This window comes from Cherax quadricarinatus, unplaced genomic scaffold, assembly GCF_038502225.1.
Source record: "Cherax quadricarinatus isolate ZL_2023a unplaced genomic scaffold, ASM3850222v1 Contig323, whole genome shotgun sequence".
Classification (NCBI taxonomy): domain Eukaryota; kingdom Metazoa; phylum Arthropoda; class Malacostraca; order Decapoda; family Parastacidae; genus Cherax; species Cherax quadricarinatus.
This window is the reverse complement of record NW_027195349.1, coordinates 137,618-162,525: the sequence shown is the minus strand read 5'-3', so window position 1 is coordinate 162,525 and position 24,908 is coordinate 137,618. Positions and strand designations below refer to the sequence as shown.

Sequence of the window (24,908 nt, the reverse complement as noted above, 5' to 3'; positions counted from 1 at the left end):
GTGTTTATGTTTACAAGGAAAAAGATCTTGGGGTGAGTATAACAACAGGCACATCAACCAAATAACTGCTGCAGCATATGGGCGCCTAGCAAACCTCAGAACAGCATTCCAACATCTTAATAAGGAATCGTTCAGGACCCTGTACATCGTGTATGTTAGGCCCATATTGGAGTATGTGGCACCAGTCTGGAGCCCACACCTAACCAAGCACGTAAAGAAACTTGAGAAAGTGTAAAGGTTTGCAACAAGACTAGCCCCAGAGCTAAGGGGTATGTCCTACAAGGAGAGGTTAAGGGAAATCAACCTGACAACACTGGAGGACAGGAGAGATAAGGGGGACATGATAACGACATACAAAATACTGAGAGGAATTGAGAAGGTGGACAAAGACAGGATGTTCCAGAGATGGGAAACAGCAACAAGGGGACACAGTTGGAAATTGAAGACACAGATGAATCACAGGGATGTTAGGAAGTATTTCTTCAGCCACAGAGTAGTCAGGAAGTGGAATAGTTTGGGAAGCGATGTAGTGGAGGCAGGATCCATACATAGCTTTAAGCAGAGGTACGATAAAGCTCATGGTTCAGGGAGAGTGACCTAGTAGCGATCAGTGAAGAGGCGGGGCCAGGAGCTTGGACTCGACCCCTGCAACCTCAACTAGGTGAGTACGTACACACACACACACACACACACACACACACACACACACATACAGAGAGAGAGAGACAGAGACAGAACACAAACAGAACGACAGCAGCTGAGGGAGAGGACAAAAAAGTGAAAGGAGCTAAGAAAGGAGACAAGGACAGAACCAGCAGAGGTCAATCAGAGCAGGACAGAGCAGCAAGGGCAAGCACACACAGAACCATCCTCAGAACCCCACAACCTATCACACCATCCCAACACTACAATCTACAATCCATACAGCTTCCACCCAACACCCAGCTATAGAATCCCACAGTATGCTACCAGGTTTCCCACCCTCACAGGCTCCCCAAACCACAAAGTTGGAGAGGAAACTGAAGGTATGGTACACAAACGCTGATGGAATAACAAATAAGTGGGAGGAGTGTCACGAAAGAGTCAAAGAGGCATCACCAGACATCATAGCTCTCACAGAAACCAAGCTTACAGGTATGATAACAGATGCCATCTTTCCAACAGGATACCAGATCCTGAGGAAAGACAGAGGGAATGGGGGGGGGGTGGAGGAGTGGCACTGCTGATCAAAAACCGATGGAATTTTGATGAGCTGGAGAGAGGTGACAGCGGAGAAGCTAGTGATTACATAGCAGGAACACTTCACTCTGGAGGTCCCAAAGTGGTAATTGCAGTGATGTATAACCCACCACAGAACAGCAGGAGGCCAAGGCAAGAGTATGATGAGAGCAATAGAGCGATGGTTGACACACTGGCTGCAGTGGCCAGAAGAGCTCATGCATGCAGGGCAAAGCTCCTGATCATGGGTGACTTTAACCACAAGGAAATCGATTAGGAGAACTTGGAGCCACATGGGGGCCAAGATACATGGAGGGCTAAGATGATGGAGGTGGTACTGGAAAACTTCATGTACCAACACATAAGGGACACTACAAGAGAGGAGAGGTGAACCAGCAAGACTGGACCTAGCATTCACCTTGAGTAGTGCACATATTGAAGACATCACATATGAAAGACCCCTTGGGGCCAGCAATCATGTGGTTTTAAGCTTCGAATATACAGTAGAGCTACAAGTGGAGGGGGAAGCAGGAAGGCCAGGGCGAATGAAGCCAAACTACAAGAAAGGGGACTACACGGGAATGAGGAACTTCCTGAACGAGGTTCAGTGGGACAGAGAACTGGCAGGGAAGCCAGTTAATGAGATAATGGAATATGTAACAATCATGTGCAAGGAGGCTGAGGAGAGGTTTGTACCCAAGGGTAACAGGAATAATGAAAAAGCCAGGATGAGCCCATGGTTCACCCAAAGGTGCAGGGAGGCAAAAGCCAAGTGTGGTAGGGAATAGAAGAAATATAGAAGGCAAAGGACCCAGGAGAATAAGGAGAGCAGTCATAGAGCCAGAAATGAATATGCACAGATAAGAAGGGAGGCCCAACGACAATGAAAACGTCATAGCGGCAAAAGCCAAATCTGACTCTACAGCCACATCAGGAGGAAAACAATAGTCAAGGACCAGGTAATCGGGCTAAGGAAGGAAGGAGGAGAGACAAGAAATGACCGTGAAGTATGTGAGGAACTCAACAAGAGATTCAAAGAAATGTTCACAGAGGAGACAGAAGATGCTCCAGAAAGACGAAGAGGTGGGGTACACCACCAAGTGCTGGACACAGTACACACAACTGAGGAAGAAGTGAAGAGGCTTCTGAGTGAGCTAGATACCTCCAAGGCAATGGGGCCAGATAACATCTCTCCATGGGTCCTGAGAGAGGGAACAGAGATGCTATGTGTACCCCTAACAACAATATTCAATACATCTATCGAAACAGGGAGATTGCCTGAGGCATGGAAGACAGCAAATGTAGTCCCAATCTTTAAAAAAGGAGACAGACATGAAACACTAAACTACAGACCAGTGTCACTGACATGTATAGTATGCAAAGTCATGGAGAAGATTGTCAGAAGAGTGGTGGAACACCTAGAAAGGAATGATCTCATCAACAGCAGCCAACATGGTTTCAGGGATGGGAAATCCTGTGTCACAAACCTACTGGAGTTCTATGACATGGTGACAGCAGTAAGACAAGAGAGAGAGAGGGGTGGGTGGATTGCATTTTCTTGGACTGCAAGAAGGCGTTTAACAGAGTTCCACACAGCTTTAAGCAGAGGTATGACAAAGCTCATGGTTCAGGGAGTGACCTAGTAGCGACCAGTGAAGAGGCGGGGCCAGGAGCTTGGACTCGACCCCTGCAACCTCAACTAGGTGAGTACAACTAGGCGAGTACATACATATACAGAGCCAGCCAGCCAGTTAACCAGCCAGCCAGCCAGCCAGTCAGTCAGTTAGCCAGCTAGCCTGCCTGCCAGCCAGCCAGTTAGCCAGCCAACCAGCCAGTTAGCCAGCCAACCAGCCAGTTAGCCAGCCAGCCAACCAGCCAGCCAGTTAGCCAGCCAGCCAACCAGCCAGCCAGTTAGCCAGCCAGCCAGGCAGTTAGCCAGCCAGCCAGCCAGCCAGCCAGCCAGCCAGCCAGCCAGCCAGTCTGTTTGCCAGCCAGTTAACCAACCAGCCAGCCAGCCAGCCAGTCAGTTAGCCAGCCAGTCAGTCAGTTAGCCAGCCAGTCAGTTAGCCAGCCAGCCAGCCAGTCAGTTAGCCAGCCAGCCAGCCAGTCAGTTAGCCAGCCAGCCAGTCAGTCAGTTAGCCAGCCAGCCAGTTAGCCAGCCAGCCAGTCAGTCAGTTAGCCAGCCAGTCAGTAAGCCAGCCAGTCAGTCAGTAAGCCAACCAGTCAGTCAGTAAGCCAGCCAGTCAGTCAGTAAGCCAACCAGTCAGTCAGTAAGCCAGCCAGTCAGTTAGCCAGCCAGCCAGCCAGTCAGTTAGCCAGCCAGCCAGCCACTCAGTTAGCCAGCCAGCCAGTCAGTCAGCCAGCCAGCCAGTCAGTCAGCCAGCCAGCCAGCCAGCCAGTCAGTTAGCCAGCCAGCCAGTCAGTTAGCCAGCCAGCCAGTCAGTTAGCCAGCCAGCCAGTCAGTTAGCCAGCCAGCCAGTCAGTTAGCCAGCCAGCCAGCCACTCAGTTAGCCAGCCAGCCAGTCAGTTAGCCAGCCAGTCAGTTAGCCAGCCAGCCAGTCAGTCAGTTAGCCAGCCAGTCAGTTAGCCAGCCAGCCAGTCAGTTAGCCAGCCAGTCAGTCAGTTAGCCAGCCAGTCAGTTAGCCAGCCAGCCAGTCTGTTAGCCAACCAGCCAGCCAGTCTGTTAGCCAGCCAGTCTGTTAGCCAGCCAGCCAGTCTGTTAGCCAGCCAGCCAGCCAGCCAGCCAGCCAGCCAGCCAGCCAGTCTGTTAGCCAGCCAGCCAGCCAGCCAGTCTGTTAGCCAGCCAGCCAGCCAGCCAGTCTGTTAGCCAGCCAGCCAGCCAGTCTGTTAGCCAGCCAGCCAGCCAGCCTGTCTGCCAGCCAGCCAGCCAGCCAGCCTGTCTGCCAGCCAGCCAGCCAGCCAGCCTGTCTGCCAGCCAGCCAGCCTGTCTGCCAGCCGGCCAGCCTACCAGCCTGTCTGCCAGCCAGCCAGCCAGCCAGCCTGTCTGCCAGCCAGCCAGCCAGCCAGCCTGTCTGCCAGCCAGCCAGCCAGCCAGCCTGTCTGCCAGCCAGCCAGCCAGCCAGCCTGTCTGCCAGCCAGCCAGCCAGCCAGCCTGTCTGTCTGTCTGTCTGTCTGTCTGTCTGCTACCACCACCACCACCACCACCACCACCACCACCACCACTGCCTCCCACCCCATCCTTACTGCCTATCCCTACCACTCAGACTGCTGGAGAGTGAGGTATTCCTTAGCTTGGCGTAGTTGCAAAGGTGCACTGAATTACTACTCCCACAATGCAATACGCGTGTATAGATTTTTTTTCTACTGCGCACACTTACCACATAGACCCATTCTATCACATGTACGCTTATCAGCTCTCTCCTGCTCAATTTGAAGGCGCTAGAATTTGTGCGTACTAGTACGTCAATAACCCTGGCACGTACCCTGTACTAGTATGTTGGAAATCCTGAAAGGGTTAAATGCCTAGTATGTAATCTTCACTTGATAAACAAAGCCAGACTGACTCATGACACCTGTGCGGGGAGGCGCGCAGGCGTGGGGCAAGCGGACGTGTCTGGTTCATGGTTCGAAAAACGGGGCACGTTCGATACCCGGGACAAAATTGGTACAAAAAAAAGCAGTTGAAACTCAGTGTTCCACTGTACTCTAGAATGAATAAAATATGGCATTAAGTATGTCACAAGTTGTTACGGTTCAAATCTTAATCTTTAGCCAGGTTAGTGCACTCCGTAACAACACACTTCATAGAATGAGAGGATATGGTTCCAAACTTAGAAATGTAAGGCACAAATAATAGTTACTCAGTCTTTTCAAGTTTCTTTTTATTTAAAAGCTTAAGTACTTTAGATATTCATAAATATCTATTAAATATCAATGTCAGAAACTTTCCTTCACACAAGAAAACTCTTAAATAGAATGTACATGTCAATATGGTCACTACACTTGATAATGATCAGAGGAATATTACCGCTTCCTCAATAGTAACATTACTTGTGTGCAAGTACATATATTGAGAATTAACACTTCCACTGAGTAACTCCCTGGCATAAGGAATATATCACAAAGTTCTAAGCTTGACACTGGTCGTCACATCGTAACCTGAAGATAACAGTATATGATTGTCAGAAGACTTCACAATAAACCACAAGCTGGATCAGGAGTTTCTATAACCCAATTCTCTATCCAAGTGAGAATAAGGCGGAGTACTAGGAGGGTAGCTCAGTCAATGCACACTGAGTCAGCAGAGAGAGTGAACTGCCATATACAGTAAATTCCTTCATGACATCAACTCATCAAAAGGGGGAGAGGGTAGAGCGGTGCAAACTACCCACCAATGGAGATACCTTGTTATAAACCTTAGCCAGGTGTACCTACCTAACACATTACTCAAGATATATATATATATACATCATACCCGGGTATATTCCTAAATCAGATAATATTATAAACTAGTGGAATCTTTAATTTAGCTAATATTAAAGAAACCCAGAGTATAATATTAAGTGGATAATACATATAAATTAATCACATTATGACCTTGGTCATAACACAAGTGTTGTTGAGTTGTTGTTGTTGTTGGGTGTATAAGAGCCACTGAGAGCATAAGCCATATATAGTGGTGGTGGAGGCGGCAGCAGAGGTGGCAGAGAAGGCAGTATTGTCAATCGCCGTACATAATTCCAACAACATTGGAGGAGTTAGGTTTGTGCTGTCCTTTTTCTATTAATTAAATGTTTAACTTACTTGATACACTGTTAATGCTACACTTTATCACTGGCTGGCACTATAGCCATTATTGACTCACGCTGCTTTAGTATCGTACATATCGTAGAATCACTGAAGAAGGCACGTTCTCCCCTTTCTTCCTCTTCCACTTTGGTACCCTGCTACAAGTTCTTTCTTGAATTCTATGGTCTTTCTCACCTTCTTTACCAAAAGGCTGGCACTAGTACAATATTTTATGATGTTTTCATGTGTTTTATGATTATTTATGGTTCAATAGGTTAACCCTTTGACTGTTTCAGTCACATATATATGCCTTACGAGCAATGTGTTTGACATGTATATACTCAAAAATTCTAGCAGCTTCAAATCAAGAGGGAGAAAGCTGGTAGGCCCACATGTGAGAGAATGGGTCTGTGTGGTCAGTGTGTGCAGTTTAAAAAAAATCCTGCAGCACGCAGTGCATAATGAGAAAAAAAACTGATCATGTTTTTGGATTAAAACACTGACTTTGAGGTGTATCTTCATATAGTTTTTATGGTTATTTTCTCATTTTTGTAGTCAGATTTAATAGAATAGAAAACAAGTTATAGAAATGGTAGTGATTTTGATTGGTTTTACTATGAAAAGACCCTTGAAAGGGAGCTCAAAGTAGGGGAAATGCTTGATTTTTGCCGATGTTCAAGAGTAAATAAATGACGTCATTGTCCAATAAATGTCCAACTAGCCATTCTGATATACAGTCATGAATGGGTTGACATTATTTATACAATTATTACAATAGTCTGCATAAAAGTAAATCCTCTATTTTTTGTTTGAATAAAAATTCAAAATAGAAAGCAAGAGTAATATCAGAGGGGCCTGGAGATGTGACTGATAAAGAAAATGTTATTTTAGAGCCAGGAATGTCTGCATTGTTCATTCTGGACCCTATTTTGAAATTGGCATATTTTTTAATTTGCATGAAATTGGCCAAATTGCCAATTTCTGACCACTTTATTGGGTAGTTGAAATCAGTAAATGGGGAGTTTCTTGTACTCAGTCGATAGAACAAATGGAGTTCTAAAGAAATAGCAATGAGTTTGGTCGACTGGAACAATGGAATTAGCCAAAAATAGGGCTCAAAGTGGGCGAAATCGCCGATTCGTAAATATCGCTGAGGTCGCTGACTTCGTGAGTGTAATTTTGTGTTTTTCATCAAATTTCATGCTTTTGGTGTCATTACCACCGGGAAAAGATTCTCTAACATTTCATAAGAAAAAAATTTTTTTTTTTTTTTTTCAAATATTTTGCGACACCAGGAGACATCTCAGGATTTGGGGTTGCGACATTCAAAGGGTATTATTAGGCTAAGTATTATTAGGCTAGGCAGTATTATTAGGCTAAGTAAATGCTATTATTATATTTCCCCGCAATATATTTGTGCACCAAATATTCGCAATTTTTCAACATTCTTGAGGTTGTGACGAATGGTTTGAAAAACCGACAAGTTGAAGATTGAGACACTTATGCAGCATATGGGAATATTTATTCAGGAAACGTTTCGCCACACAGTGGCTTCTTCAGTCCAATACAAAGAGGAAGGCATAAGGAGAGGAGGAGAATGAGGTAATCAGTCCCTCAACCTGGAGTCGATTGATGGACTGAACACATCGACTCCAGGTTGAGGGACTGATTACCTCATTCTCCTCCTCTCCTTATGCCTTCCTCTTTGTATTGGACTGAAGAAGCCACTGTGTGGCGAAACGTTTCCTGAATAAAGATTCCCATATGCTGCATAAGTGTCTCAATCTTCATTCTTGAGGTTCTTGATCCCCTAACCCTCGCAAATGTGGAGGGAGACCTGTACAGTGTGCCCTCGGGTAACGATTTTAATCCATTCCAGAGAGTTTGTCCTTAACCGATTTTATCGTTAGCTGAATTAATTTTCCCCATAAGAAATAATGGAAATCCCATTAATCCGTTCCAGACACCCCAAAGTATTATTATTATCACACTGGCCGATTCCCACCAAGGCAGGGTGGCCAGAAAAAGAAAAACTTTCACCATCATTCACTCCATCACTGTCTTGCCAGAAGGGTGCTTTACACTACAGTTTTTAAACTGCAACATTAACACCCCTCCTTCAGAGTGCATGCACTGTACTTCCCATCTCCAGGACTCAAGTCCGGCCTGCCGGTTTCCCTGAACCCCTTCATAAATGTTACTTTGCTCACACTCCAACAGCACGTCAAGTATTAAAAACCATTTGTCTCCATTCACTCCTATCAAACACGCTCACGCACTCCTGCTGGAAGTCCAAGCCCCTCGCACACAAAACCTCCTTTACCCCCTCCCTCCAACCTTTCCTAGGCCGACCCCTACCCCGCCTTCCTTCCACTACAGACTGATACACTCTTGAAGTCATTCTGTTTCGCTCCATTCTCTCTACATGTCCGAACCACCTCAACAACCCTTCCTCAGCCCTCTGGACAACAGTTTTGGTAATCCCGCACCTCCTCCTAACTTCCAAACTACGAATTCTCTGCATTATATTCACACCACACATTGCCCTCAGACATGACATCTCCACTGCCTCCAGCCTTCTCCTCGCTGCAACATTCATCACCCATGCTTCACACCCATATAAGAGCGTTGGTAAAACTATGCTCTCATACATTCCCCTCTTTGCCTCCAAGGACAAAGTTCTTTGTCTCCACAGACTCCTAAGTGCACCACTCACTCTTTTTCCCTCATCAATTCTATGATTCACCTCATCTTTCATAGACCCATCCGCTGACACGTCCACTCCCAAATATCTGAATACATTCACCTCCTCCATACTCTCTCCCTCCAATCTGATATTCAATCTTTCATCACCTAATCTTTTTGTTATCCTCATAACCTTACTCTTTCCTGTATTCACCTTTAATTTTCTTCTTTTGCACACCCTACCAAATTCATCCACCAATCTCTGCAACTTCTCTTCAGAATCTCCCAAGAGCACAGTGTCATCAGCAAAGAGCAGCTGTGACAACTCCCACTTTGTGTGTGATTCTTTATCTTTTAACTCCACGCCTCTTGTCAAGACCCTCGCATTTACTTCTCTTACAACCCCATCTATAAATATATTAAACAACCACGGTGACATCACACATCCTTGTCTAAGGCCTACTTTTACTGGGAAATAATTTCCCTCTTTCCTACATACTCTAACTTGAGCCTCACTATCCTCGTAAAAACAAAATAATTTTTTTACATGAAATATACATTTCCCTACACAAAAAACAATGATACATGCACAATAAACAATACTGAAATGACACTTACCTTTATTGTGGACTTGTTGATGAGTGATGAGACGGGACATTGTTTTTCTTGAACACTCTGGGACGTGCAGGGAGTGTAGCAGGCATGCAGGGAGTGTAGCAGGCATGCAGGGAGTGTAGTGGGCATGCAGGGAGTGTAGCAGGCATTCTACACTCATTGTAAGCATACTTTCACCTTTTGCAACAACAGCTTCCTTGATTGCCTTTCTGTTGGCCAGGATAGTAGCGATGGTTGATTGGGGTTTGTTATGCAACTTGGGCCAGCTCGGAGGCACACACTCCACTTTCGTACTTGGCGATTATCTCTTTCTGCAGTTTGATAGTATTTCTCACCCTGTTTACCACAGGGTGGCTTATTTAGCAGTTACAAGCACTAAAAACAATGAAATAATACAAAATGTATCGAATGTATGCGTGGAACTGTCTGCCCTGGCTTGTAAACAGTGGCATACTGGCTCTACATAGTGGCCCGGCAGCCCAGGTCATGCGGACGCGTTCAGGATGAATGTCCTTAACTGAATTTTTCATCGTTGGCCGAGCCATTATTTTTACGCAAAAACGCATTGGTATCCGATTTTATCGCTATCTGATGGCATAGTTACCCGAGGGTCCACTGTATTAGTATTACATTATGTTTCCTCTCCACCTGGCAACCTCACCTCCATGTAATGTTTCTTTTGTAATTTGGAAGAAAATATCGAAGTTGGATTAATGAAAATGTCTATAGTGACATAGTGGGACATTTAATGTGCCCAAGAGTTATTATTATTACTTAGTATTACTATGCCATTAAGACTAGAGGGACACTTCTAGTGATTTTAATGTGCACCTGCACGCTAACACAGTGTGTAAGTATATTTAGGTACAGATACACAAATATTATTATCAGAACACACATAAAATATGCAATAACTTTAAAACACTTGAAATTTTGGAAAGTTTCCAGACATAATAGAGAGATGTGCTCACGGAGAATGTAAACAAACCAGGTGGCACGCACCGTATATGAAAGACTGCTCGCCATATAGAAAGTTTTGGTCATAATTTGAAATTGCCATATTAGCAGAAAGCCATAAAGCGGGGCCCTACTGTACAAACATGCATCATGCTGAAATAAAATATTATTATTACAGTGGTACCTTGACTTAAGAGTGCCCCAGTTTACGAATTTTCTGAGTTACGAGCCATTGCTCGGTCGATTTTTTACTTTGAGCTGCGAACCAGAATCTGAGTTACGAGTGAGCTTCAGATACACTACCACTAGTTGGCGGTGTATCTGAAGTCAAATCCAACTCTCTACCCAGAGGAATGTCAGGTACTTCGTCCCATCCCACATGCTCTTCCAAGACATAACTGGAAGGATAATACTCTCGCAATAATCCCAGATTGTAGTGAGGCACCTCGTCCCTTGTTAGATTCTCGTATAAATCCGGGGAAGAGGGTTTAGTACTGATAGTGGTGGGTGGAGTACTCATGGTGGTCGGTGGAGTAGTGATGGAGGTGGGTGGAGTAGTGATAGTGGTGGGTGGAGTAGTGAGGGTGGTGGGTGGAGTAGTGAGGGTGGTGGGTGGAGTAGTGAGGGTGGTGGGTGGAGTAGAGATGGTGGGTGGAATAGTGAGGGTGGTGGGTGGAGTAGAGAAGGTGGTGAATGGAGTAATGATAATGGTGGGTGGAGTAGATATGGTGGTGGGTGGTGTAGTGAAGGTGGTGGGTGTAGTATTCAATATTTCTTAATTATAAATACATTTTTCTTATTTAAAAACCTGTAACAAAAAAACTGGAGTGGTTTTTTGGGGGCTGGAACAGATTAATAACATTTCAGTTAATTTCAATGTGGAAATTTGATTTGATATATGAGCAAATTGAGTTACGAGCTCGGTCACGGAACGAATTAAACTTGTAAGTCAAGGTACCACTGTATTATTATTATAATTGTGACCCAAGTAGATATTTCAGCAAGTTCAACATTTACTAAGTTGTTGATTGCTGCCAGATCTGCATTTGCAATGGCAAAAGTTGTCATAAGCAAACAGAATTGGTTTAGGTTCCGTGAAACATTTGAAACTTCTTAATGTAGAAAAGGAATAGCAGAGTGGAGCCCCTTTGTTGATCAGTCAGGTTGCTGAGAAAGTCATTAATGGTTACATGTTGGTGTCTGCCACTCAGGTAATATTTCATGTATGAGACAACATGCCCCCTAATTTCATAATGTTCTAATTTAAACACTAGAATGTTATGGTCTCCTGTATGGAAGTTTTTTTCATATATCAACAAAGAGGTCCATTGGATATTCATTATTTTCATAAGAGTAGATCGAGTTGATCATTTTCATTATCTCATCATTGGTACATCGTCCCAGCCAAAGCCAAACTGATGTGGGTCAAGGATATTGTGTTTGGTTATGAAATCATATGCAATATTTGTTTGAACTATATTATTTTTGCAAAGATATTAGACAGTAAAGGCAAGTTTGAAATTTGCCTGTTATTATTGACTTATGTTGGGTTACCACTTTTGTAGACTTGTTACTTGCTGGTTTAACCCTTTCAGGATTGAGACCCCAGCTCGCAAACTTGCTCTCAGAGTCACAAAATCCCCCCCCCCCCCCCAATCTCAAGAAATGGTAGAGAATCTTTTTGTGAAGGTAATAAAAGAAAAAGTTCAAGATTTGATGGAAAACATGAAATTACACTTTTGCAAATTTTGGTGTGTCAGTGATATTTATGCATCAGCAATTTCGTCCACTTTTGAATCCGATTTTAGGCCATTTCCATTGTTACAGTTGACCAAATTCTTAGCTATTTCACTAGTATGTCTTCCTTTCTATTGACTGAGTGCAAGAAACTGCCCGTTCAACTATTTAAACTACCCAGTACAGTGATCAGAATTAGGTAATTTGGCCAATTTCACACAAAATTCAAGAAATGCCAGTTTCAAAATAGGGTTCAGAATACACAGTGCAGATATTACTGGCACTAAAATAACATTTTCTTTGTTCATTTGTCATGTCTCCAGGCCCCTATTATATTATGCTTGCTTTCCATTTTGAATTTTTATTCACAAAAAATAGATATGTTATTGTTATGCAGACTATTGTATTTTTGTAATAATTGTATAAATAATATCACTGCATTCCTAAATGCACATTAGACTGGCCAGTTGGACACGTATTGGACAAGTGACATCATTTGCGTACTCTGGAATATTGGGAGAAATTAAACATTTTTGCTACTTTCAGTCCTGAAGCCAATCAAAATCATCTCTATTTCTGTAATATATCGTCCATTCTATCAAATGAGACCAAAAAACAGAGACTACATCCACAAAATCATACAAAAATACATCACAGATTTGCTGTTTTAAACCAAAAACATGGTCCCATTTTTTTTCTCATGCACTGCATGCTGCAGGATTTTTTATATGGTGCACGCTTACTGCATAAATCCATTCTCTCATATCTAGGCCCAGATTTACTGCTCACAGCTTATCTGAGTGAGCTGAGCTCACTGGCTTCAAAGCTGTGATACAATGGCACTGACACTGAAAGGGGTTAAATGAGATTTTACCACTTTCATGGGGTAATTTTGATAAGCTAGTTACTAGGAAGGTTGAGTAGTGATCAGTAGTATTGTTTGTGATGAAGCCTGCTCTTTGAGGAGCTGGAATATTTGTCCATATGTGGTCAAGTGATGTTGCAGTTATTCTTGTAGGCCTGGTTATCAAGTGTATTAGTAAGCAGTTGTACATATTATTCAGGAAGTCTGTAAATTGTTCCACCTTTGGTAATGTGGGTTGTGAATTGTTCCAGCTATGGTATTGACTTCCATTATTCTTTGGGTCAGAATAAAATGGTTTTAATTTATTTTTATTGGATCTCCACAGAACAAGCTCGGGGACACACCGTTGCACTGTGCGGCATACAGAGGTCACGGTGAAGTGGTGCAACTGCTCCTCAAACATGGAGCAAATACAAAAATTGTCAACAGGTGAGAGACTGTCATCTTCTTAACTAACATACAGAGTAATACAGGTACCTTTTTTTTTTTTTTTACCGAAAAATTTTCAACCCCGAGAACAAGTTTAGGAGAGGGCCTCTCGACCCTGAAAGGGGTTAACACCATAGTAATACTACTAATACAGTAGACCCCCGCCTTACGATATTAATCCATTCTTGAGAGCTCATTGTAAGCTGAAATTATCATTAGCCGAATTAATTTTCCCCACAAGAAATAATGTAAATCAAATTAATCCGTTCCTGACACCCCAAAGTATGAAAAAAAAAATTTTTTACCACATGAAATATTTTAATACACACAAACTGAAGAAGACATGCACAGTTACTACTCTACTAAGAATAGAATACATGACACTTACCTTTATTGAAGATCTGGTGATAATTGATGGGATGGGAGGAGGGGAGAGTGTGGAAGTTATTGTTTAGAAGGGAAATCCCCTTCCATTAGGACTTGAGGTAGCAAGTCCTTTTCCGGAGTTACTTCCCTTCTCCTTTTAATGCCACTAGGACCAGCTTGAGAGTCGCTGGACCTCTGTCGCACAACAAATCTGTCCATAGAGCTCTATACCTCCCGTTCCTTTAAGACTTTCCTAAAATGGCCATAACATTGTCATTGTACAGGTTGCCAACATGGCTTGCAGTAGCTGTGTCAGGGTGATTTTCATCTGTAAAGGTTTGCAGTTCAACCCACTTTGCACACATTTCCTTAATCTCTTTTTTCAATAACATACTAATTCTTGCCCTTTTTACCACAGGGATGGCACTAGAAGCTTTCTTGGGGTCCATAGTGACTTATTTTGCAGTTTCAAGCACCAAAAACACTGGGATAATGTGAAATGTACCGAATGAATGTGTAGATGCGACCACATTGGCTGGCTTGTAAACACTGGCGCTGAGGCCACACATGGGACGAATCACGTAAGGCGAGTTTTTTATCGTGAGGTGAAGCAAAATTTTTGCGTTCAAATGCTTCGTATGGCGGATTTAACATAACGCGATGCGTTCGTAAGGCGGTGGTCCACTGTACGTAATAATAATCACTCTTGGATCCAACACATTAGCCCTTTGAGGGTCGAGAGGCCCCATTGTAAACTCGTTCATAGGGTCGCAAAATATTCGAACAAAAAATGATTTTTTCTTATGAAATGATAGAAAATGTTTTTACTTGTGCTTTAGGCCAAACAAAAAATTTTTGTGATCAATACTTACCGAGATATGGAGGCGTGAAGTTGACAGAAAATGAACCGCTTATGGCAACATCACTGACTGCCAGTAACGTGGTAATGTTTTATTTTTTCTACTTACTTTTTTATTTTTTTTTTCCAAGTAACTTTTATAGCCTGTGAGACCAATATAAGGCATATTGTTGTATGCTACACAATAACTGCACAAACAATGTTGTCATTATATTGTTTTACAAAACATGTTTACACAAACCAACAATAGAAATTTTTTTTATTACTATTTTTCCATATTATATATACACATAGTCACTGGACATGTTCCTAGAAGTTCTGAAGCTTATGGAACTCTTTGAAACATGGTTTCAGGCACAATGGTGTTTTACACTCCTCACACATAAAACAAGTGTCTGTGTTTTTGTAGGAGTTTTTTTGTATGTGCATAGATAAAACACCTCTTCTGAGCAGTTTTCTTCAAAGTAGTAGCAGGCAGTTGTGTTAGGTAGTGATCACCAGGCCTCAGAAGAGAGGGTAGTTGTTGATCAGTTCGCAGGTGGTGTTCTATTGCAGGTGTTGTTACTTGGTACTTGAATAATATTCGTCTGATGACAGAAGGAAAATTTGCCATGTGGTGGTTTTTCTGGTTCTCACCTTATAAGCATTGAGCATGAAAATGTCCAGAAGATGGAAAAAGAGTTTTATGTACCACTTACAACTCTTGCAAATACAATCAGCAAACCCAATTTTCATGTCACATTTGTCCACTGAGCGCATATTGAGGGTGTACTCCATCACAGCTGTAGGTTTTAGAATGGGTTCATTGGTCTCTGTTCTGCCTGCCAGTGTCTGTCATTTCGTTACGGTGAACTGATGACAACAGTGTGACATCTTGTTTGTCATGCCCCCAAAATGCCATGATGTCATTGGGAGCAAACACCTGGACCTAACCTATACGTGTGCCTGCGTTGAACGAAGGCATATGTTTACGATTTGCACACACTGTACCACACACATCTGTTGTGTTCACTCGCAAAAAATCACTGAGTAAGGGGCTTGTGTACCAGTTATCAGTATACGTATAATATATGCCCCTTACCAAGATATGGTTCCATCATTGTTTTAACCACATCACCAGAGATACCCAATAACTTTCTGGTATCTTGCAGTGTATTAGTTCCAGTGCACACAGTACTATCCAATACAAGACTGCTGTAGCAATCACAAAGTACAAACAACTTTATACCAAAGCGTTTCCTCTTGCTTGGTATATACTGCTTGAACAACAGTCTACCTTTGAACAACATCAAAGACTCCTCAATAATAAGCTTCCTGAAGGGATAAAAATACATATTGAATATCTGTTTCAGACACTGGTTTCAGGCCTGGTTTTGTCTGAGAAGTGTAGCATACGTAATAGTAGCACAAATCGATTCACTGGTATATCACTGACAGCTGGGGTTGAAATCAGGAGGTCTCTTTACCAGTATGATTTGACACTGTGCTTATACACATATGGCATAAGCATTATTCTTTCTTTCTCTCAACACACCGGCCGTATCCCACCGAGGCGGGGTGGCCCTAAAAGAAAAACAAAAGTTTCTCTTTTTAAATTTAGTAATTTATACAGGAGAAGGGGTTACTAGCCCCTTGCTCCCGGCATTTTAGTCGCCTCTTACAACACGCATGGCTTACGGAGGAAGAATTCTGTTCCACTTCCCCATGGAGATAAGAGGAAATAAACAAGAACTAGAAAGAAAATAGCAGAAAACCCAGAGGGGTGTGTATATATATCCTTGTACATGTATGTGTAGTGTGACCTAAGTGTAAGTGGAAGTAGCAAGACATACCTGAAATCTTGCATGTTTATGAGACAGACAAAAAAAGGACACCAGCAATCCTACCATCATGTAAAACAATTACAGGCTTTCGTTTTGCACTCACTTGGCAGGACGGTTGTACCTCCCTGGGTGGTTGCTGTCTACCAACCTACTACCTAGGATAAGCATTATTGTGGCAAACAAAAGATACATCTCAGCCACAGTTCTCTCTCTCCACTGATGTAGGCGTGATCAATGGTGAGAGAATTGTGTTTGCCATTGTGTACTCATAGTATGTGTTGCTTTCCCTGACAATGTCCATCAGGGGTTTGTCAATGAATAACTCGAAACATTCCAGTTCAGTAGCATTGTTCCCAAGTGTACAAGATGGCTGTATTCCACTTTGACTTTCATCAAAGTAATGGGAATTGGGAACAAAATTGGCAGCTTCTTGCCAATCCCAGGTGTGGTCTGCTGGTAGATACTGGATATTGATAGGTGGTTGTGGTTGTGAAGGTTGTTGTTGTTGAGCTTGGTGTGGTGGGTGGGTGAGGGTGGGCTCTGTTGTAGCTGAGCTGACTCAGCTGTGTGGGTACCAGCATGGCCTGCTGCTGGTGCCTCATGGCGCATGGCACTGCTACTATCTAATGATGCGTGCCCATTTTTCATCCCCATTGTAACATTATTATCTTCATTTCCACTATCTGTTTCTGTTGTATGGCCACTGGATGTACTCTGCAATGTACTCCTTACCCTTGGAATAGCACATGGCACACTACCAGAGCGCATATAGTGTCGTATATACTGACGCCTCACTGGAGAACATTTCACTTCACTCTTGCTACTGGAACTGTTTTCAAGAGCTTGAAGCTCATATTCACTATCACTATCATCAGTATTGCTCACATCTGAGTCCAGGACATGGGAAAATACGAGTTTCCTCTTTTGCTCTGGTACAACTGGACGTGAACAAGACTGCCCAGCACCAGAGGTGGAAAGTTTAGGGTCGTCTGGGTTTTCATAACTATTACCACTATTATGTTCATTATTTTCAGTCACAAATTTCTCAGAACCCTGAAATTCTTCTTCACTGACACTTTCATCTGAGTTTGAACTGTCACCTGGGAACAAGAGAGTCCCAATTCACCGAGGAGTGAGGTGTTTCTTACCGCGAGGCATGGTGAACAAGGCTTACTAACGTGGCGTTCCCACAATGCACCACTGCTCCACGATTTTTTTTTTTTATACTGCACACACTGACTGCGTAGACCCATTCTCTCTCATGTAGGCCTACCAACTTTCTCTTGCTTGATTTGAAGGTGCTAGAATTTACGCATATAAGTTTGTGACCGACCCCAGGTGTAATGGTGTACATGTACATAACTGACCCTGAAAGAGTTAAATGTCTTATTTTACGTTAATACAATGGACCCTCCCTTTTCGTCGATCGTTATCGCTGATTTCCGTTTTCGCCGAGTTTTATTGTCAAAATATTGGTTCCGTTTTTTTGTCGATTTCCTTTGTTTACATCGATGGTATGGAACCTGTCCAGTGCCCAGCGCGCGCACAAAGCCGCATCCCACACACATTCTCAGGCAGTGTCATGTTGTTTTTCAGTGAGTAAACATATCCTGTGAGGTCATACGGAACATTTTGTAATAATGCATTGTTTTTGGCACTTGTTTATTGTGTGTGACTGCTAAATAAGCCACCATGGGCCCAAAAAAAAAGCTCCTAGTGCCAGTCCTGTGGTAAAGAAAGTGAGGAACATGATAGACTTAAAGAAAGAAATTGTAGCACAGCACCAAAGTGGAGGAGGAAGTGAGAAGAGAGAATGTGTCTTCTTCAGTGATTCTACAATATGTACAATACTAAAGCAGCACGAGTCGATAAAGGCTATAGCACCAGCCAGCGATAAAGTGTAGCATTAACAGTGTAGCAAGTAAGTTAAACAATTAATCGATGGAAAAAGGACACCATGAACCTAACTCCTCCAGTGTTGTTGGAGTTATATAGGGCTACTGACAACACCTCTGCCTCCACCACCACTATGTGCGGCTTTATGCTCTCATTGGCCTTTATACACCCAACAACAACACAACACCACTTGTGACATACGTAATGACATATTTTATTCATTCGAGAGTATATATAATGTTTGTGTGTTATTAATATTGTTTATTATGTCATATTAGATGAATTGTGATAGATAAATAAGCCGTAGAGTTGATAGTGTCATATTGAAGCATATCGTCCTGTCTCCAACAATAAGCTCACCTTCGTCCCATCTGCCATACACCAACGAGAGTCTTCAGTAAAGATAAGTGTGATGTTAAATGTTCATTTATACATTTTATTAATGCTTTATATTTATTTGTCATTCTTTTCTGCATGTAAATCTATATTTATGCTAATAAAAATTTTTTTGTTAATACTTCTGGGTGTCTGAAATGGATTAATTGGATTTATGTTACAGTAGGGCGCCGCTTTACAGTGTTTCGCCTTACAGCATTCTGCTAATATGGCGATGTCAAATTATGACCAAAATTTGCTATACGGCAAGCAGTCTTTCAAATACGGCACACCCCACCCGGTTTGTTTACATTATCCGTGAGCACGTCTATTATGTCTGGAAACTTTCCAAAATTTCAAGTGTTTTAAAGTTATTGCGTATTTTATATGTACTCTGATAATTATACTTGTGTGTACCTGTACCTAAATATACTTACACAATGTGCTGGTGTGCAGGTACACATTAAAATCGCTAAGTCTCTCTCTACTCTTGACACCAACACTATGTAATAATAATCACTCTTGGGCACACTAAATGTCTTATTTTACATTAATATAGGCATTTTCATTAATCCATCTATGATATTTTCCTCAAAATTATATATGAAACTTGTTACATAGCATATAAACATGATATATACACTCAAAGAATAAAAATTGATGTAAATATGAGATTTGTTTACAAAGCAGCTGTGTAGGGAGTCGGAAGAATTACGTTTTCTCTAGTCAAACAGGAAATAACTGTAGAAAAATATTCTTTTTGTGTGCCTTTACTCTATATATAGCAATTCATGACAGTTGTGGGTTTAGTGCTTTTTATAATAATATTATTATTATTATCTTCACTCTAAAAATGGTGTGTTGCTGTTTGTTTACTCTGTACTAACTTCTACACTATGTAAGAGTATTTGTATTGTGAGGTAATTATTATTATAATAAAAAAATATTGAGGTAAATGTTTCAAACTCTTACAAACGTACATGAATGAAATAAAAGTAGACACATGTTAATACGCATTTATTTCGCCTGACCGAGTGATCGCCCACTACCTGTTCAGTTGTGTTCTTACATTGTCTGAACTCTGTATCTCGTTCTCTCTCTCATTTACTCTTTCGTTAACTAGTTGGCTCTCATTGACGATGGCGTCTAAGGTTAGCTGTGATAAAAAGAGAAGTCGTAAGCCTCTTGCTTTAAGTGCCAAGTTAGAGGATGATGGTGTGCCATTCTGATTTTATTCAATAAACACCCTGCCACTCACCTCTCACACATTAATATTAATATTTTAAGGTAAGTAATAAGTGTACTCTGTGTGTATCTTACCTTTTATTCTGTTTTAATGCCTATTTCTATTGCTAACTTAATATAAGTTAGTGTAAACTTGTTGTCTGGCATTTATTGCATATTTTATATTTTATTTTTTTATTATCACACTGGCCGATTCCCACCAAGGCAGGGTGGCCCAAAAGAGAAAAATTTTCACCATCATTCACTCCATCACTGTCTTGCCAGAAGGGTGCTTTACACTACAGTTTTTAAACTGCAACATTAACACCCTCCTTCAGAGTGCAGGCACTGTACTTCCCATCTCCAGGACTCAAGTCCGGCCTGCCGGTTTCCCTGAACCCCTTCATAAATGTTACTTTGCTCACACTCCAACAGCACGTCAAGTATTAAAAACCATTCGTCTCCATTCACTCCTATCAAACACGCTCACGCACGCCTGCTGGAAGTCCAAGCCCCTCGCACACAAAACCTCCTTTACCCCCTCCCTCCAACCTTTCCTAGACCGACCCCTACCCCGCCTTCCTTCCACTACAGACTGATACACTCTTGAAGTCATTCTATTTCGCTCCATTCTCTCTACATGTCCGAACCACCTCAACAACCCTTCCTCAGCCCACTGGACAACAGTTTTGGTAATCCCGCACCTCCTCCTAACCCATGCTTCACACCCATATAAGAGTGTTGGTAAAACTATACTCTCATACATTCCCCTCTTTGCCTCCAAGGACAAAGTTCTTTGTCTGCACAGACTCCTAAGTGCACCACTCACCTTTTTCCCCTCATCAATTCTATGATTCACCTCATCCTTCATAGACCCATCCGCTGACACGTCCACTCCCAAATATCTGAATACATTCACCTCCTCCATACTCTCTCCCTCCAATCTGATATCCAATCTTTCATCACCTAATATTTTTGTTATCCTCATAACCTTACTCTTTCCTGTATTCACTTTTAATTTTCCTCTTTTGCACACCCTACCAAATTCATCCACCAATCTCTGCAACTTCTCTTCAGAATCTCCCAAGAGCACAGTGTCATCAGCAAAGAGCAACTGTGACAACTCCCACTTTGTGTGATTCTTTATCTTTTAACTCCACGCCTCTTGTCAAGACCCTCGCATTTACTTCTCTTACAACCCCATCTATAAATATATTAAACAACCACGGTGACATCACACATCCTTGTCTAAGGCCTACTTTTACTGGGAAATAATTTCCCTCTTTCCTATGTACTCTAACTTGAGCCTCACTATCCTCATAAAAACTCTTCACTGCTTTCAGTAACCTACCTCCTACACCATACACCTGCAACATCTGCCACATTGCCCCCCTATCCACCCTGTCATATGCCTTTTCCAAATCCATAAATGCCACAAAGATCTCTTTAGCCTTATCTAAATACTGTTCACTTATGTTTCACTGTAAACACCTGGTCCACACACCCCCTACCTTTCCTAAAGCCTCCTTGTTCATCTGCTATCCTATTCTCAGTCTTACTTTTAATTCTTTCAATAATAACTCTACCATACACTTTACCAGGTATACTCAACAGACTTATCCCCCTATAATTTTTGCACTCTCTTTTGTCCACTTTGCCTTTATACAAAGGAACTATGCATGCTCTCTGCCAATCCCTAGGTACCTTACCCTCTTCCATACATTTATTAAATAATTGCACCAACCACTCCAAAACTATATCCCCACCTGCTTTTAACATTTCTATCTTTATCCCATCAATCCCGGCTGCCTTATTCCCTTTCATTTTACCTACTGCCTCACGAACTTCCCCCACACTCACAACTGGCTCTTCCTCACTCCTACAAGATGTTATTCCTCCTTGCCCTATACACGAAATCACAGCTTCCCTATCTTCATCAACATTTAACAATTCCTCAAAATATTCCCTCCATCTTCCCAGTACCTCTAACTCTCCATTTAATAACTCTCCTCTCCTATTTTTAACTGACAAATCCATTTGTTCTCTAGGCTTCCTTAACTTGTTAATCTCACTCCAAAACTTTTTTTTATTTTCAACAAAATTTGTTGATAACATCTCACCCACTCTCTCATTTGCTCTCTTTTTACATTGCTTCACCACTCTCTTAACCTTTCTCTTTTTCTCCATATACTCTTCCCTCCTTGCATCACTTCTACTTTGTAAAAACCTCTCATATGCTAACTTTTTCTCCCTTACTACTCTCTTTACATCATCATTCCACCAATCGCTCCTCTTCCCTCCCGCACCCACTTTCCTGTAACCACAAACTTCTGCTGAACACTCTAACACTACATTTTTAAACCTACCCCATACCTCTTCAACCCCATTGCCTATGCTCTCATTAGCCCATCTATCCTCCAATAGCTGTTTATATCTTTCCCTAACTGCTGCCTCTTTTAGTTTATAAATGTTCACCTCTCTCTTCCCTGATGCTTCTATTCTCCTTGTATCCCATCTACCTTTTACTCTCAGTGTAGCTACAACTAGAAAGTGATCTGGTATATCTGTGGCCCCTCTATAAACATGTACATCCTGAAGTCTACTCAACAGTCTTTTATCTACCAATACATAATCCAACAAACTACTGTCATTTCGCCCTATATCATATCTTGTATACTTATTTATCCTCTTTTTCTTAAAATATGTATTACCTATAACTAAACCCCTTTCTATACAAAGTTCAATCAAAGGGCTCCCATTATCATTTACACCTGGCACCCCAAACTTACCTACCACACCCTCTCTAAAAGTTTCTCCTACTTCAGCATTCAGGTCCCCTACCACAATTACTCTCTCACTTGGTTCAAAGGCTCCTATACATTCACTTAACATCTCCCAAAATCTCTCTCTCTCTCCTCTGCATTCCTCTCTTCTCCAGGTGCATACACGCTTATTATGACCCACTTCTCGCATCCAACCTTTACTTTAATCCACATAATTCTTGCATTTACACATTCATATTCTCATTTATGTGCTCTGATAATAATACTTGTAGAGCTGTGTGGTAGCCGGGTGGAGGGACAACATTACGTTTTCTCTGCTCAGCCATCAGAGAAAACGTGTATGAATCTACGTTTGGCCCAGCCACTCCCCCACTCCGCTTTTGTTTACAATTTTCGGCATGAATTATTCATTACGTCTCCCTTCGTTTATGATGGCATCTAAAGGTAGTTGTTAGAAATGATTAAATTCAGTGAACAAGGTATGTCGATGTTAATAATATGGCTCTGGGCCACAGTGTAGGTAGCCTGTAGGTGTAGCCCAGACGGGGTACACCTACCAGCTACCTACACTGGCTTCCTACAAATAAATACTACTCGCCTCTCTTCCTATATTAAGACTACACATATTTTAAGGTAAATAATGAGTGTACTGTATGTGTATTTTACCTCTGGGATGTTTTAAATATCATATATTAAGCATGAGACGGGGAGCCAGGGCTACCTACACCTGACTTCCTACAAATAAGTACTACTCACCTCTCTCCCTACATTAAGATTACAAATACTTTAAGATGAGTAATGAATGTACTGTGAATGTATTTTACTTTGTGTGTTTTTAATGCCTAGTTCTATTACTAACTTAATATAATTTAGTGTAAACTTGTTGTCTGGCATTATATGCATTTATAAATGGAAAAAATGGCGTTCTGCCTTCCGGCGATGTTTGCTTTCTGGCGACAGCCTGGAACCTAACCTGCTGTATAAGTGGGGCCCTACTGTATACACAGACTTTGCAAAAGCCTTTGACAAGTGCAATCAGAGTGTAATAGTGCACAAAATGTGTTCTAAAGGTATTATAATCTGCTAAACCTGCAAGGATCATACAGCGCAGCGGGGCAGGGAGGGATACAGGGGTATTGGGTGACAAGAGGGAGAGGTATTACAGTGGACCCCCGGTTAACGATATTTTTTCACCCCAGAAGTATGCTCAGGTGCCAGTACTGACCGAATTTGTTCCCATAAGAAATATTGTGAAGTAGATTAGTCCATTTCAGACCCCCAAACATACACGTACAAACGCACTTACATAAATACACTTACATAATTGGTCACATTCGGAGGTAATCGTTATGCGGGAGTCCACTGTATTATTAGGGTCATATAGTACAGCAGGGCAGGGGAAAGTGCAGGGGTATAGGGTGCTCTGATGGCTAAAGCTCTCGCTTCACACACACAGGGCCAGGGCTTGATTCCTGGGGGGCTGAAAACATTTAGACGTGTTTCCTTACACCTGTTGTCATGTTCACCTAGCAGCAAATAGCTACCTGGGTGTTAGTCAACTGGTGTGGGTCGCATCCTGGGGGACAAGATTGAGGACCCCAATGGAAATAAGTTAGACAGTCCTCGATGACACACTGACTTTCTTGGGGTATCCTGGGTGGCTAACCCTCCGGGGTTAAAAATCCAAAGAAAATCTCATCTTAGCAAGAGGGAGAGGTAGAAAAGGCTTTGAGGAGTGTTAAAGACAGCATCATCAAAGTTTGTGCAGTAAATCAGTTGGTCTCAAAAAGTCAACAAGAGTGTTTGAATTAAAGGTGGGTCCATCAGTAAGGAGGGAAGATAAAGTAAAGGCATTAAAGTGGTGATGACATCAGAGATAAATTCTGCATGCTCGTTGATAGAGTGGACAGTCCAACAGAATATGGCTAACGGAAACTGGAACCTGACAAGTCTCAGAGTGGAACAGGTATGTGTGTGTGTGTCTTTTGTGAAGACAGGAGAGAGTAGTTTCCCAGCCATGGTATCAATGGCAAGATGGCCAGAAACCTATACTTTGTTTAATAGAATGTAATTATGTAACAAATCAGGCCAGTGTTGTTGCCAACGCTTGCGAAAGTGAGTAGCAATTAAAGTAAAATAATCTGTGAATGGAACACCTCTATATGAAACTGGGATGTCATGTATTGTTGACTGCACAGCCATTTCTGCCTGTTCATTGCCCTGTATGTCAACATCACTGGGGACCCAACAAAAAACTATCTTTGTGCTTGCTAGAGACATGGCATAACCAAAGTTGAATACAAAGAACCAGGGGATGAGGCGAATCT

The 24,908-nt window shown here is 42.1% G+C and overlaps 1 protein-coding gene across 1 annotated transcript in view; it reads left to right on the top strand.

The window, feature by feature from the left end:
• Positions 1-24,908, top strand: part of LOC128697694 (osteoclast-stimulating factor 1) — a gene marked incomplete at its 5' end in the record, with an annotated part of 80,447 nt that overhangs the window by 42,150 nt on the left and 13,389 nt on the right. The window contains 1 exon segment of the mRNA XM_070080327.1: positions 13,152-13,255. Coding sequence (XP_069936428.1) covers positions 13,152-13,255 — 104 coding nt within the window.